The sequence below is a fragment of the Varanus komodoensis genome, unplaced genomic scaffold (assembly GCF_004798865.1).
Source record: "Varanus komodoensis strain SLA01 unplaced genomic scaffold, ASM479886v1 scaffold1, whole genome shotgun sequence".
NCBI classification, from domain to species: domain Eukaryota; kingdom Metazoa; phylum Chordata; class Lepidosauria; order Squamata; family Varanidae; genus Varanus; species Varanus komodoensis.
Genome location: NW_025335268.1, coordinates 108,453,708 through 108,467,494, shown reverse-complemented (window position 1 = coordinate 108,467,494; position 13,787 = coordinate 108,453,708). Strand labels below are relative to the sequence as shown.

The following is a 13,787-nucleotide window of genomic DNA, read 5'->3' as shown; positions in this document are numbered from 1 at the left end:
GCATGCTGCATTGACTGAAGCTGCACTGAAATACAATTGGGATAAGACTACATCACAAGTGGGAGTATGCAAAGGAAGTATACACTCATGGCATACCATTTTACCACTATGAATACCCCTGTCATAAACAAGCAAGCTTTAAAAGTCCTCCAGACAAGAGAAGGTAGAACTGGCTTTTATATTATAAAGGGAGTGCATCAAATGGATACAAAATTTTTTTTAAAAAAAATGAAGTTTAAAAAACAGGAAGCCAATTTTACATAAACAGTTGCTCCAGAGGGAATACTACAGGAATGTTTTACTTGCAAGAAAAATCTTGTATTTCCTTTTGTTTAAAAAAGTATTTAATTCTAACTACATGCCAACTGCAGCAACTCCTTGAGAAGTCATATCTAATCATAGCCATTTACCTCCAAGATATATTATTGTAAGGCTTTGTGGGTTTGCTCTATTGTCACAAAACATGGAACCATCATTGCCCTTTTTAAATGAGCAATTCAAAATGATCTAGTTCAGTGAACACATTTTAGTTAAGCCAACAAGGAAACATCAGAAGTAGGCAAAAGAGGAGGGAGGGAGGGAGGGAGGGAGGGAGGGAGGGAGGGAGAGATTACAAGATCATACAAGCTCCCTTTTAGTTTGTGCAAGCATTCCTAATATTTCAGATAACCTCCTTCTTTGGGGACTCCCTAAGATGTATCAGACACTACAGTTTTATACACGTATATTAAATCTGACAAGTGTCCTAAATTTGGGGCAGGTTGTCACAAAATAAATTACATGTATATGTTACTGCAGCACTTTGGATTGGGGGCTATTTTAGGTATAGCCTTTTAGGATTTGTTTTATTGCTTACATCTGCTTTGTATTGTTTTAATTTTCTGCTTTTTTATTATATTTTATTACCAGTGGTAATATTTTAATTTCTGATTCTGTAAAAGAACCATAAAAGGCAGGGCTGAGTGCTTCAAAATCCAATCCAGACAAGACGGAGGTCCTGTTGGTGGGTGGTTCGGGCTTCGGGGTGGGGGACTTGGGCCTTGTCCTAAATGGGGTTGCACTCCCTCTGAGGGACAGGGTTCGCAGTTTGGGAGTGCTCCTCGACCCTGAGCTGTCGTTAGAAGCTCAGGTGATGGCGGTGGCGAGGAGCGCCTTCCTTCAGCTTCGGCTGATCCATCAGCTGCATCCCTATCTGGAGAAAGACTGCCTGGTGACAGTGACCCACGCGTTGGTAACTTCCCGACTAGATTTCTGTAACGCACTCTACGTGGGGCTACCCTTGAAGACGGTCCAGATACTGCAATCGGTGCAAAATAGAGCTGCCAGGTTGCTGACGGGGACTGGGCGTTGTTCTCATATAACCCCAGTTCTCCGTCAGCCTCACTGGCTTCCCTATTGAAGCCCGGGCTCAATTCAAGTTGTTGGTTATCACCTATAAAGCCCTTAACAGCTTGGGACCTGGTTATCTAAAGGAACATCTGTGTCCATATATGCTCGCCCGCCCCCTACGTTCGGCAGTGGATGCCCTTCTCCTGGAACCCTCCATGAAGGATATTAGGAGGGTGAGTACTCGGAGGGGGGCCTTTTCTGCAGTGGCGCCCCACCTATGGAATGCGCTCCCCAGAGAGGTCCACCTGGCGCCATCATTATTTGCTTTTCAGCGCCAGGTGAAGACCTTTTTATTTAAAAGTTATTTTAACTGTTAATTTATTATTATTGTATTTATAGATTTTAATATATATAGCCGAGATGGTACCAGTTTTTAAATTATTGATTGTATTTTTATGTTTATTTTATGGATGTTGTGAGCTGCCCTGAGGCTTTGTTGCAATGGGGGCGGCACAGAAATGTTTTAAATAAATAAATAAAAATGCTAAGCTTAATTAACCTGCAAACAGAAATGCAAAAAATGTATCATAGCCTATCTAATAAATGCTCAGTGTTTACACCATGACCCTAAGGATGCTTACTCAGAAATAAGTTCAACTGAACTCAATGAAGTTTATTCCGACTTAAGTGTAGGAATAAACTGGACTGCAGTCTTGCATGACTGTAGGGAATCAACATTTATATTATGGGATGGAGAAGAAGGATGTGAGTCAAACAAGCTCTGTTTGTTACCCCAAATGCAGATGTGTACAAGAGAATGTGCCCTCCAAACACATTTGCAAATTGTTCAGCCCGTGCAAACAATGTACTTTTTTAAATCAAACGAACAGTTCATAGCTGTAAACTTTTAAAATGGTGCCATTTCACAAACAGATCCTTGGGTAAAGTTTCACAACTTGGAAAATACATGCAAAAAGTGCACATTTTCCCCTTCAATGTGGAAATGACAATCGAACAGTGATCACAAACACTTGTGGAAAGATGAACATTGAGCTGATGTTCAGAGAAACGGGGCAAATATGAGCATCACTAGTTCACCCTTCCCTATTTATAACCATGACAGAAATTAGGAAATACTTTAACTGGAAAACAGTGCTTTTAAAACAGAGAACGTCACTCAATTTTGATAGAATTTCTGGAGTTACACTGAACCATAATTCTAAACTGCAGTCCTAAATATACTCAGCAATATATCGCAATGAGTACAATGGATCTTACTCACAAGTGAGTGACAGTACAAGTGAGTACATAACTGAAGTTGTAATGAAGGATCTTTCATGGCAAACATCTGATTTTATCATGAAATTTGAGAAGGGGAGAAAGGCATATAGCTTTGGACAGAGTGTTCTACCTCCAAAATAATAAAAAAAAATCCTTGCATCTGAGTAGCAGACTTTCGTCTATGGATACACATGACACAAAGAAGTTATTAGACCTCTGTATCCTGTAGGACTCCTGCTCCTTTAAAAGTCCATCATTCATTCCTCATTTATTACAAAAGTTTCCTAGTAGGAGAATTATATGCTTGACAAACCTTAAAAACTAACAAGAAAAAAAGTATAATGCTATTAAGTCAATTTAAAAATAAAATATGATCCCATACAGTCATTAACCAAAGTACATCTGAGGTCTAATTTCATTCAGTCTGATCAAACTGATTTTTTTTTTGAAAATTCACATAACTGATTCACATAACATTTATTTATTTATTTTTCGATTTATATCCTGCCTTTTTCCTACAAAGGGCTCAAGGCAGCTTACATCTCCTCCTCCATCTTATCCCCACAACAGCAACCCTGTGAGGTAGGTTGGGCTGAGAGTCTGTAACTGGCCCAAAGTCACTCAGCTGGCTCCATGGCTGAGCGGGGACTAGAACCCAGATCGCCTGAGTCCCAGTCCCATGTTCTTAACCACTACACCACACTGGCTCTCACCACCATTATCATGGTGGAATTTGACTTCCCAGCTCACTACTAGAAAGCAGTTGTGGATTAAAAAGTGGGTCAGTTAGAATTTGAACTTTGAAGAAATGTGGACCCACTTCTTCAATTAACCAATATCATCTGCACATAAGGCTACACAATCACACAATTGTGATTTGACCACACAATCCTGCCAGCTGGGATACAATCAGGAAATAGGAAATAATGCTTATGCAAATCACCTAACTCAGGAAAATTAAGCTACAAATGAAAGCTGCAATCAAAAACACGTGCACTGCATAATCAAGGAATTAAGCATAGCTACAACACAAAGACTCTCTCATCTTCTTGGAATAAAGATGAAATCTAAGTCTTTGCTCTCACTTTGTCTTATTCTCAAAATGGGATCCTGGCAGAGTGTGGTTTTATGGTTAAGCAGCTCTTGCTCATTGCCCCTTATCTCTGCTCCCTGACTAACAACAACGACAACAACATACCCACCTTGGGATGGAAAGGGGGCACTATGTGAGAAGTTGGGGGCACCTGTCTAGCTCTTCAAGAGAACTGCCCATTAGTATAATGCCTACTTGCTTCTGCTGTTTTAGCCTGTAAAGTGATCACTGCCTGCCTGTCCCAAAGCCACCTCTTCTCTGCTCGCTGCCAGAGCCACAGTCTTCTTCTCACTGTGTGAGCCAGCCACTACCTCCTCTCCCAAGCAGCAAACCTTTAAACGGTCACAGCTAATGAACACCTCCTTGCATCATGACTTTATAATACGAAGAAGTTAGGCAGAAAAGAATCAGTCTTTCCAATGATTTGGTACAACATGAAAGCACACAGTTCTCTCAATTGCTTAGCCAACAATGGTCAAAAGGGAAAGAAAACAAGTTCATCCAGTTTTTTCCTGGCTGGTTGGCAGCATGGGTATAAGTGCCCTAGTCCATGCAAAGATAGGCAGATCACTGCCCGTAAGTGTAAAGGGCATTCCATCTTGGGGAGTTATAAAGATTGAGAGAATCTGAAATACAGTTATGCAAGAGCATGGAATAGGGCAAGTTCAGGATTCTTCAGGACTACTGAAGAACCAGCAACAGCTTTTCAGCAATACAACTCAATCTGTAAATACAGTCCAAAGATCACAGCAAGTATCTCTAATTCATCTTTATTACAACAAATATGCAATATAGGGTAAAAAAGCCACTTCGTGCTATAAAGGGAAGTCCAGCCAAATTCAGGTTCAGCAGTATGAGTCAACCTTTTTTATTTTCTAATGAGCTTTATTATCTGCATAACACAAATTATCTGCAGATATAGATGTGAGGGCAACAGGAACCCAAAAGATTAGAAAGTCAAAATTAACAACTGGCACAGAACCTTTACTTGCAGAATGCTATGATACAGCAAAGCTAATGCATGATTCTATGCTAGTATTATATTTGCTTCAGCTGTTAGCAACAGTGGCTTCATTTCAGGGAAAGAAGGAAATAAGCACAGGACCTCTATGCTGAATAAAATAAAATAAAATAAAATAAAATAAAATAAAATAAAATAAAATAAAATAGCTTGGATCCAGACTCATAGGATATTCCCACTGTAGGAAATACATGCAATCCAGTATATAACACTATTCAGTCCCACCACACCAACATTAAAATGCAAACTTAATTGCCCAGATACATTTACCTTACACATTGTAACTTACCTGTAATTGACTGCTACCAACTCAGAAATGGTTTAGCTTTTCTTTCAAGATTTGTGCACTTCAATGCAATGACAGAGTGTTAGACCAGGTGACACCCTCAGCTACTTGACCAGAGAAAACTAAGGGTTGTGTCAAGTGTTAATCCTACTCAATGAAGACCCTTGACTAACTTAAGGTCTATTCATTCTAATGGCCCTACCCTGACAGGACAATCCACCTTGTGAATAAATAAGCTACACAGTGTGGATTGTTTGTGAAACAATCCATGAGGTACCTGACAATGAGGCATACCATGAGTTGTTCTCCCCTGGTCTTCCAGCTGGTATGGCAGGATCCAGTGCATCCTGTCTCACTCTCCCTACTCCAATAATGACACTGTTTTCATGACTGAAGCAGAGGGTGGGGGTGGTTCCAGACCTACCATCAAGTGACAGTCACTCCACTGATGTTCCAAAGTGTTGCTTTGGACAACTGTCACTGGTTTATTACCATTTCATTTATCTTTAGGAACCATCAAAATCTATGCAATTCAGATTGTAATTTTCTTTTCTTTTTAAAAATTATGTGGTCTTACCTGGCCAATGTCCTGGTCTATCTTTGTTGTCCAAAGGCAACATTCATTGACAATGGCAAAGCAAAACTTTTCACACACTCGATGTATGTGTATTTCCCCATCCAAGCAAAATGCTCAAAGTTACCTTTCTTTTGAGAGCTGCCAAGTAAGTGCTAGGGAAAAGGAGTGAGCTATAGATCTTTCCAGGAAGATGGAGTCTCAGATAGGTGTGAAAAAGCTGGGGGTCACTGACAACTTTTCAGACAAAACTTAATAAACCCACTTCTAAGGGGGAGATATACCTTTTAGGGCAAAAACTACTTCCCCCAGTTTGCTTTTCAGTACAGTAACTCACCAATTGTCAATTGCCCATACTGGCAGGCACTAATGCTAGTCTAAAACATCTGAAGGGAACCAGGTTGGAGAAGCTGACAAATACAGTAAGTCCAAGGAAGGAAACTCACCCACATGCATGTAAATGGAGGGAAATGGAGGGAAGGGGTGCAGGAGCACTAGACTTGGGACTACAGGAGAGGCAAAGAATTAAAACTCCTCCAACCTCCATACTGAAGTCCTGATCCAGATTGCCCCCTGAAGCTACAGTTTACTTTTAAGAATCTATTCACACAGTTGCTTGTTCTTCAAATGTTAGCCCATCTAATTATGTCTGTTATTGAATGGGGCTATAAAGATATTAGAACTTACACCTCCTGAACACTTGCTCAGAGAATTGTGTCAATAGGTTAAAAGATATCTTCACTTAGGAAGCTTGAAATACCATAAAGAACTGTAAAATTGAGAAGGCAGCAAAAGGAACTTTCAAAATTAAAAAGCTACTTAATTTGTTACCATTCATTCTTTATTTCTTTGTGCTGACACTGACAAATTGGAGTTCAGGTGAAACTACAACACTACATCCTGTGTGTGTGTGTCTGCACACACACACAGCTCCTACAAGCACTTCAGTGATTCATTTCTTTCTTTATAAATTGCACTTGGAAATGAAGATAAAGCATTAATTCAACCAATTAAATTAGAAGGACAAACATTTCATATTTTTAGACTGCAATCTTATGCATACATTCCTGAGAATAAACCCAACTACATAGCGGAGCTTGCTTCTGAGTAAGGTTGCATAGGATTGTATTGTCAGGAATTCAGAAGCAGAGAGGGTGAGACTGCTATATCAATTTCATCTTAATACCCTCTCTCTCTTAATAATCAAGTCCATATTTCCCGAGTTAAGTATAACATATTCAAACTGCTGCATGCCAACCAACCATTTGTCTGAAGCATTTTACACCTGCTGGTTTCCAAATATTTTCAATATCTGTCCCACACAGTACATTACTGTAGCCTTAATCTGAAGGTCACCAGGGCATGAATGATGGTTGTAAAGTTTGTCAAAAAGATCTGCAGTTGGCATACCAGGTGAAGATGAAAAAGGTTCCTCTCTCTGCTGATGGCATGTGCACATCCACAGAAGTACCACTCAAAGAGCACTTCCGAATCACAAACCTAATATTCTAGAGGGAGAGTAGCCATATCCAGGACAGACAAAGAACATGTAAGACAGAAACGGTGCCACCCAAGGTGGAATGATCAAACCTGAGACACCAGACTAAGATGTTTCAGACCCTTTTCAGGAGTGACAGTGACATCAGCAGCAGAGAATGAATATTTCTCATGATGGTGGGAGCAGAGAAACTCCTGAAGGGCAGCTGAAGTACCACTATTGGAGGATCTTTCACACTGATACCGAAACTAACTCTGCTTAATATTGTGCAGAAGGTGGTAAACCACTTCGGAGTATTTGTTAAAGTTTTGATGCTTCACAACACATGCAATTGGAAAATGTAATGTGATCGGTTTAAATCAAGGGAAACTAGAAACAGTAAAGCAAGAAATCTAATGCTTAAACATTGCAGTACTTGGTGTGAGTAACCTAAGTGAACTAGAATGGAATATTTTCAGTCAGACAAACACAAAGTATTTTGTTCTGGAAATGACAAGCTCGGAAATAATGGAGTGACTAATACTGTAGCAAGATGTAGCAAAGGCAGTAAGCAGTTTCAATGGAAAGTCAGACCAAATTATATCAATAGGAATTCTCAGAGAACTATTCAAGTCTATGCTCCAATAACAGATGAAGAGATTTTAAATTGTTATACAAACATCTAGGAGGAAATTGCTAACATGCCAAAACAGGGTATGAGGATCATCATAGGTGACTGAAATGCTCAAGTAAGAAGCAAAACAGAATCAAATGTTGTACAGGAATCTGGCCTACAGGTCAGAGAACAGCAGAAGAGGAGGAACATCAAATATGAGATGGCTTGACTTCATAAAGGAACCCACAGCCTTGAATTTATAAAAGCTGAGCAGGGTAATTAAGGACAAGACATTATCGAAGGCATTCATCCTTAGAGTCACCATAAGTTGGAGATGACTTGTAGCACCTAACAGCAGCAAAAGGCAGAAGTGAGGAAGCAGTGGCCTTCCAGTGCTGGAACAATTCCTATCAGCCCAGGCAATATGATCCAATGGTGAATGATGAAAGGAGCTATAATCCAAAATGTGGAGGGATGCAGAGTTCCCATCACTTGATGGAGAGCAAGGAAAGGGCCTTTTTGAAAGAAGCCAATACAGCATTAGCGGTACTGAAGGATTGTTGTTGTAAGATATATACAGTCTGTTGCCAAAAAATGGGACTACATCCTTCTTTGCAATGCAATTCAAACATAACACTATAAAGAGAAAGCCTAGCCTTATTCTCCTTTCTCTCTTTCATCACCTTAAAATCTCAAATTACATTTTAAGTAGCATGGATTTTTAATGAAATTAAAGCTGGACATTTTAGAACTCAGCCCACACTGAGTTTTATTTACTTCACATTTTTACTATGAAGAACATAATCAACCAGACTTAAACATACAGAAGCAAATAATACAGCATTTAGAGTTATATTCCTACTCAATATGTTTTAGTGCCAATTCTATAATAAATACAATGCACAGAATATTTCTTTTATTTTCAGTAACTTCCAAAGTAAACTCCTGCTTTTCAGTGACAGGGGCACACCACTAAGCCTTACAACGCAGCTCCCATACCGAGTGAGATGAGCCAAGTACTAACAGACGTTGGTTATAGATATTGCTTAAAGGTACTACTGACAAATGGGTTTTACAATTTACTGATAGCTTCTAAAACACCACAGGTATGCTTCCAAAACCCAAAATGGGAAACCTCAGCTTCCCTAATACCGGCTCAACATGATTTGTATTAGCTGCACAAGTGGAGCACAGCATAGCCCCTATGAGGCATTTGTCTCCAGACTTTCAATGAAAGCTCGGCACTGGGAACCAGAGCAACATGAATGCCACTGCAGGGTCTGCTCCACAGACTTCAACATGTGTAATGAAGGTCCGAAGCAGTAGGCTACGGATTTTATGGTACTCTAAAAGTGCTTTACCAGATTACAATAGTTATGCAAAACATAACATGCCTGATAAACAAATAAACACTGAAGAAATACTGTACAAAAATAAAGATAAAATGGAGCTTCTAGTGGAGGACTGGGGAGACTGTAGCCCTCCAGATGCTGTTTGACTCCAGCTGTCACCAGCCCCAAAAAAGCATGGCTAAACTTCAGAAATCGTGGGAGTTGAAGTCTGACAGCATTCAGAAGGCTACAGGTTGCCCACTAGTGTTCTAGCAAATGCCCTTTTTAAGCCATATAAAAATTAACACTTCTTCAAAATCTCAGGAGGGATCCTGCTTTCCTGCACAATTCTAAAAAGATACTTGTCATCTCAGAACTGCATGCTTTCCTTTCCCCTCTCATGGGCAGCTTTTTTAGTTCAAGCACAACCAATTTGTAATCAAATGTAGTAGAGTTTTTATATGGGAACTCTCAAAAGATACTAATCATATTAAATTATTCTGTTATATCAAGGGGCATTTCAGTCTTTATTTGTGTCCTGGTCAATCATTTCAGAAGTGCATATTCATAGGAATTTTTAGGAAGCACAAAGTTTTAAAACAATATGATTTATAATTTTGTTTCCCAATTTGTTGCCTGCAGAATCTCTGCAGGCAACAATAGCTACATATGTTCTGCAACCTATGCAGTTATTTTATATCAACATTTTAATATATGCCTGGAAAACACATTGAATACTTTGGGAAGTGAGAGGTAATCCAGTTATGTCTATCCCCAATTCCAGTTCTTCCTGGCTGCCTTACCAGCTTTCCCTTGAGTATGTTGGAATGGGGGGGGGTCAGTCCAAAACAAAATCTTCCTCATCCATGGTTTAATTCTGGATGACACAGCCAGCTTGTCAAGTTAATGCAATATCCAGCTTGTTCGGTATTACATGAGTGGAGCTGGGGGTCAGACTAGATAACCCAGGAGATCCCTTCTGACTCACTATGTTGCTATATTTCTAATCAATTCCAATGAAGTCAATCAATTCCAATGGAATGTAGTGATGGAATGAGGAGGGGTTGTCTTTCCCAGCTGTGTGCTTCTGGATAATCAGTGCAGCACTCACATCAACTTGAGAGTTAGGGCAGGGAATTCCACTGGTCTGTAGGAATTCTATATGCTTCCTGTCTAATTCAAGTGCTGATCTTGAGTGTTTGTACCTTGCACTGGGCAACCAATGCAAGATGAGGGATGATGCTGGTATAATGCCTGCCTTGGTACCCTTCAGACTTCCTGCCTGAACTGACAGAGGCAGTCTGAGATTTTGTGCTGTAGACCCCTAGAATATTCTGAGGGATTTCAACTTCCATGTTGAAGTTGCCAAATTCAAGGTGGCTTGGAAATTCATGACCAGCACAACAACCATAGAGCTATCTCAAAAAGTCATTACTTAACACATGCCAAGAAAACACATTATTGATTTGGTTTGCTCAGCTGAGCAGGAGAGGGAGGATCTGAAAGTGAGGGAATTAACATCCATCCCACTGCCATGGTCAGATTGCTTCTTATTACGATTTAGACTCTCAGCAGCCTTCCTCCTCTGCAAGGATGGCGCACCATCAAATTCATCAATTCCAAGGGAATAAGAGGTCCTTGGGGGATTTCACCAGCAATGTCCCAGTCATGTTAAGAGCTGACTGAGGCAGTAAGTATGATCATATCCAAGTGCACAGCGTAGCACAGCTAGATGCTTAGTATACACCTGAACTAGTGGTAATGAAGGAAAAAGCAAGACTGCTAGTAGATGGAAGAATACTCATGCCAAATCTGACTAAACACAAGTTAGCCTATGGGCTATAGGACAACATACAAATGTAATAAATGCTACTTTCCCAAGAACTTTTGCCTTTTGGTTCTGCTTTAAATCCCTTACTGTATTTAAGTCTTTCCATTGCTGCTAGGTTTTATTCTGGCTTTTACTTCTACTTATCTGTAGATTAACTTATACATTTTATAGTGTATTTTATGCTATAGGGTTTTTTTTTGTGAACTGCTGAGAGATCTTCAGTTACTAGGCAGCATAGAGATATAATAAATAAGAATGGGCAAATATGAAAGCCTTTAAAATATGTTCAGAGCTTTGAAACTAGATTTTCTTCCTATAGTTCCAAGCTGTTAAGAGGCCTTTTTTATTTATTCAAGGTGTGTGCTCTCAATGAATCAAGCATTCTACCAAAGCTCTGCAACATGTCTAACTCGAAATTATCAGAGAGCTCCGTAAGACAAGGAAATAAAACAATGTTTCTAGCTCATTTCCACAAAGAATCAATACAAGCCAGCTTTCAAGAGAGCAGTCATGCAGTGTTCTTGTTAACTTGTACACATCAAGCTGAGCCTGCTTATAAAATGTTAATCAGATACTACATTTTTACTAGGAAAAAGCAGATGATCAACCAGTAGCTGTAGTTTCTCAGAGCTAAGAAAGAGCTTAATCCCAGCAGCAAAGTCCTTACCTGCAGTGATCACAAAATTAAGGGTTCACCTTAACCACAGTCTCCAAAGCAGAGAAAGATCCCATGTATTACTATTTAGTTTTCCCTTAACTACCATGAAGACATGAAAAAATCCACATTTGCACACATCACAAACAAATCTAAGCAAGAAATGTCATCCGTCACCATTGGTACTTAGAGATAACCAAAAGTCAAAACAAAAAGTTTAGCTTCTCTCTCATTTATGGGGATTTTGATGGAAGCATGGGGTGCTTGCTAGTTGTTTGAGGGACATGCTGCAATAAGTAACCAAGTGGAATTGTGGAATCCTGTCCCTTCAAACCAGTTCACTAATACTTGTGATATTTCTTATGCAGTCTCATAGCAGTGTAACCGTCAATCAGTTACACCGTCAATTTCCTATTTTTAATGCTTCCTTAGCTATTTAAATAAACAGGTTTATATCATGCACTTTTCCTTCAGTGAAGAGTATCATAAACCTCTAAAGTTGAGATGTTATTCTCCTTTTCTTCAATGGGATAAAACATTGAAAAGACATTGCCTGTGATTTCAACAAGTATACAAGATACAGTGATTTCAGTGGAAAGGAAAAAGACTGACTTCTTGAGATGCCCTTGGAGGACTTCAAGGCTCGCCAGCTGCACTGCATAAGACTGAATATAAATGGTTAGAAGGAATCTTATCTGAAACTACTAGATTATTTGTGCCGTTGGAGCCATGCTACACCCTGCACAGAATTAGATAGTGTTCTTGTCTAGCACTGCAGGTCAGCAAGATCATATTTCCTCCACTAATAAAAAGCTTCACTCATGTAGAGAATTGACATTTTGTGGGAGAGATTTAGTGCAACCCTCATGGATGCCCTATCTCTACCAAAGGATTTGTTCAAGCATAAATTAAAATCAGATGTGTAGCAGACTTCTTAATTTAATATAAACACCCAATGCTTAGAGCATTGTGACAACTATTAGTTTTTATCAATTTCTAAATATGAAAGTTCCATTCACAAAGAAATACTGCTAGGTAACAATAGTTATTATTTAAAAGTCAGTTAGACAAAGCCACAAAAATGTCGACAGGAATCTGAAGCATGCTGAAATATTTAATGTGTGTGAGCTGTTTCTTTGGCAGGGTTTCCAGTATTATTCCATTAATAGAAACAAGCTTGTCTAACTTTTCCTATTCAACACAAAGCAGATGGTATTTAGGAAATTAGTTATAAGGCAAGCTTTGAAGAATGTTACTAAAAATGTTAGTAAAAGCTCCAAAAAGCTGCAAATTCAGAGATTTTTTTAATCCCCTTTTGCAGCATTCCTTCCAGTACCTTTATTTATAATCCAAAATTAATTCTGTAGTTACAAGAAATATCATTAATATTTGAGAATAATGCTGATGGGTAAGCTTGAACATCTCAACTATGACCTCTCTATATCTTCATCAAATTCTATTTACATAGAAATGCTGTTCCCCTTCCCCCTCCCCACCCATCACCCTTTCCTAAGGTCAATTTATCAGATATACATAAACAACCATATATAACACCATATACATAAGCAGAGCCATTTATTTTATGTTCCAATTCAGATACTGACATTTATTAGTCTGGCAAACTAAAGTGCTGCATCAATCAGTATGATAGAGGCACCAAAAAGGCCCACTTCAGTCCTATCAATCAGAGATAGTAAATACTTGACAGTGGAGGTTACTTGAACATTTACCATAGCAGTGTTAATGCTAGCTTACTTCCTTGACAAGATAAAATTATTATTCATACCTGTATGAAGTTGAACTTTTCCAATAAGTCCTTCGATTAAGCCCAGACAAATTGGATTCCAAGCCAGAAGGAGGTCAGTAGCTATGCAGGGAAATGGGACACACAGATAAAGTAGGACTTTAGTGTAAGAAAAACAATTTAAAATCAAGTCATTTTTAATTAGCAGTGCATACTGAGAGGCATATCAGTTTGGATAAATATTTCTTATTTAATTATTTTATCTGGAAAGGAATGTTGTCATTAGATAACATGGGGATTTAAATGTAATAGATATTCTTAGATCCATTCAGATATAAATCATTGCCACTTGGAAGGATTCATTATACAGACACTAGAGCCAATATCTAGGTTGAGATTAAGAAGGCAATTCTACACGTACCTACTCACAATCCTACTTCAATGGGACTTACTCTTGGGTTAAGTGTGTAGAGTACTTGTGTTTATTATGGCACAGTGAATTGTATACTTATATGAAAATTCCACTTAATATGAGAAACTGAGCAAACC

General features: G+C 38.9%; 1 protein-coding gene across 4 annotated transcripts in view; it reads right to left on the bottom strand.

Moving 5' to 3' along the window:
• The window catches only part of INPP5F (inositol polyphosphate-5-phosphatase F), a 53,677-nt gene that overhangs the window by 26,297 nt on the left and 13,593 nt on the right, over positions 1–13,787 (bottom strand). For 3 of the 4 annotated variants that reach the window (XM_044440074.1, XM_044440048.1, XM_044440083.1), the window contains exon 2: positions 13,281–13,361. The exons of the other annotated variant lie outside the window; for it this stretch is intronic. In XM_044440074.1, coding sequence (XP_044296009.1) covers positions 13,281–13,361 — 81 coding nt within the window. The remainder of the gene's footprint in view (positions 1–13,280; positions 13,362–13,787) is intronic. 4 annotated transcript variants of the gene reach the window in all.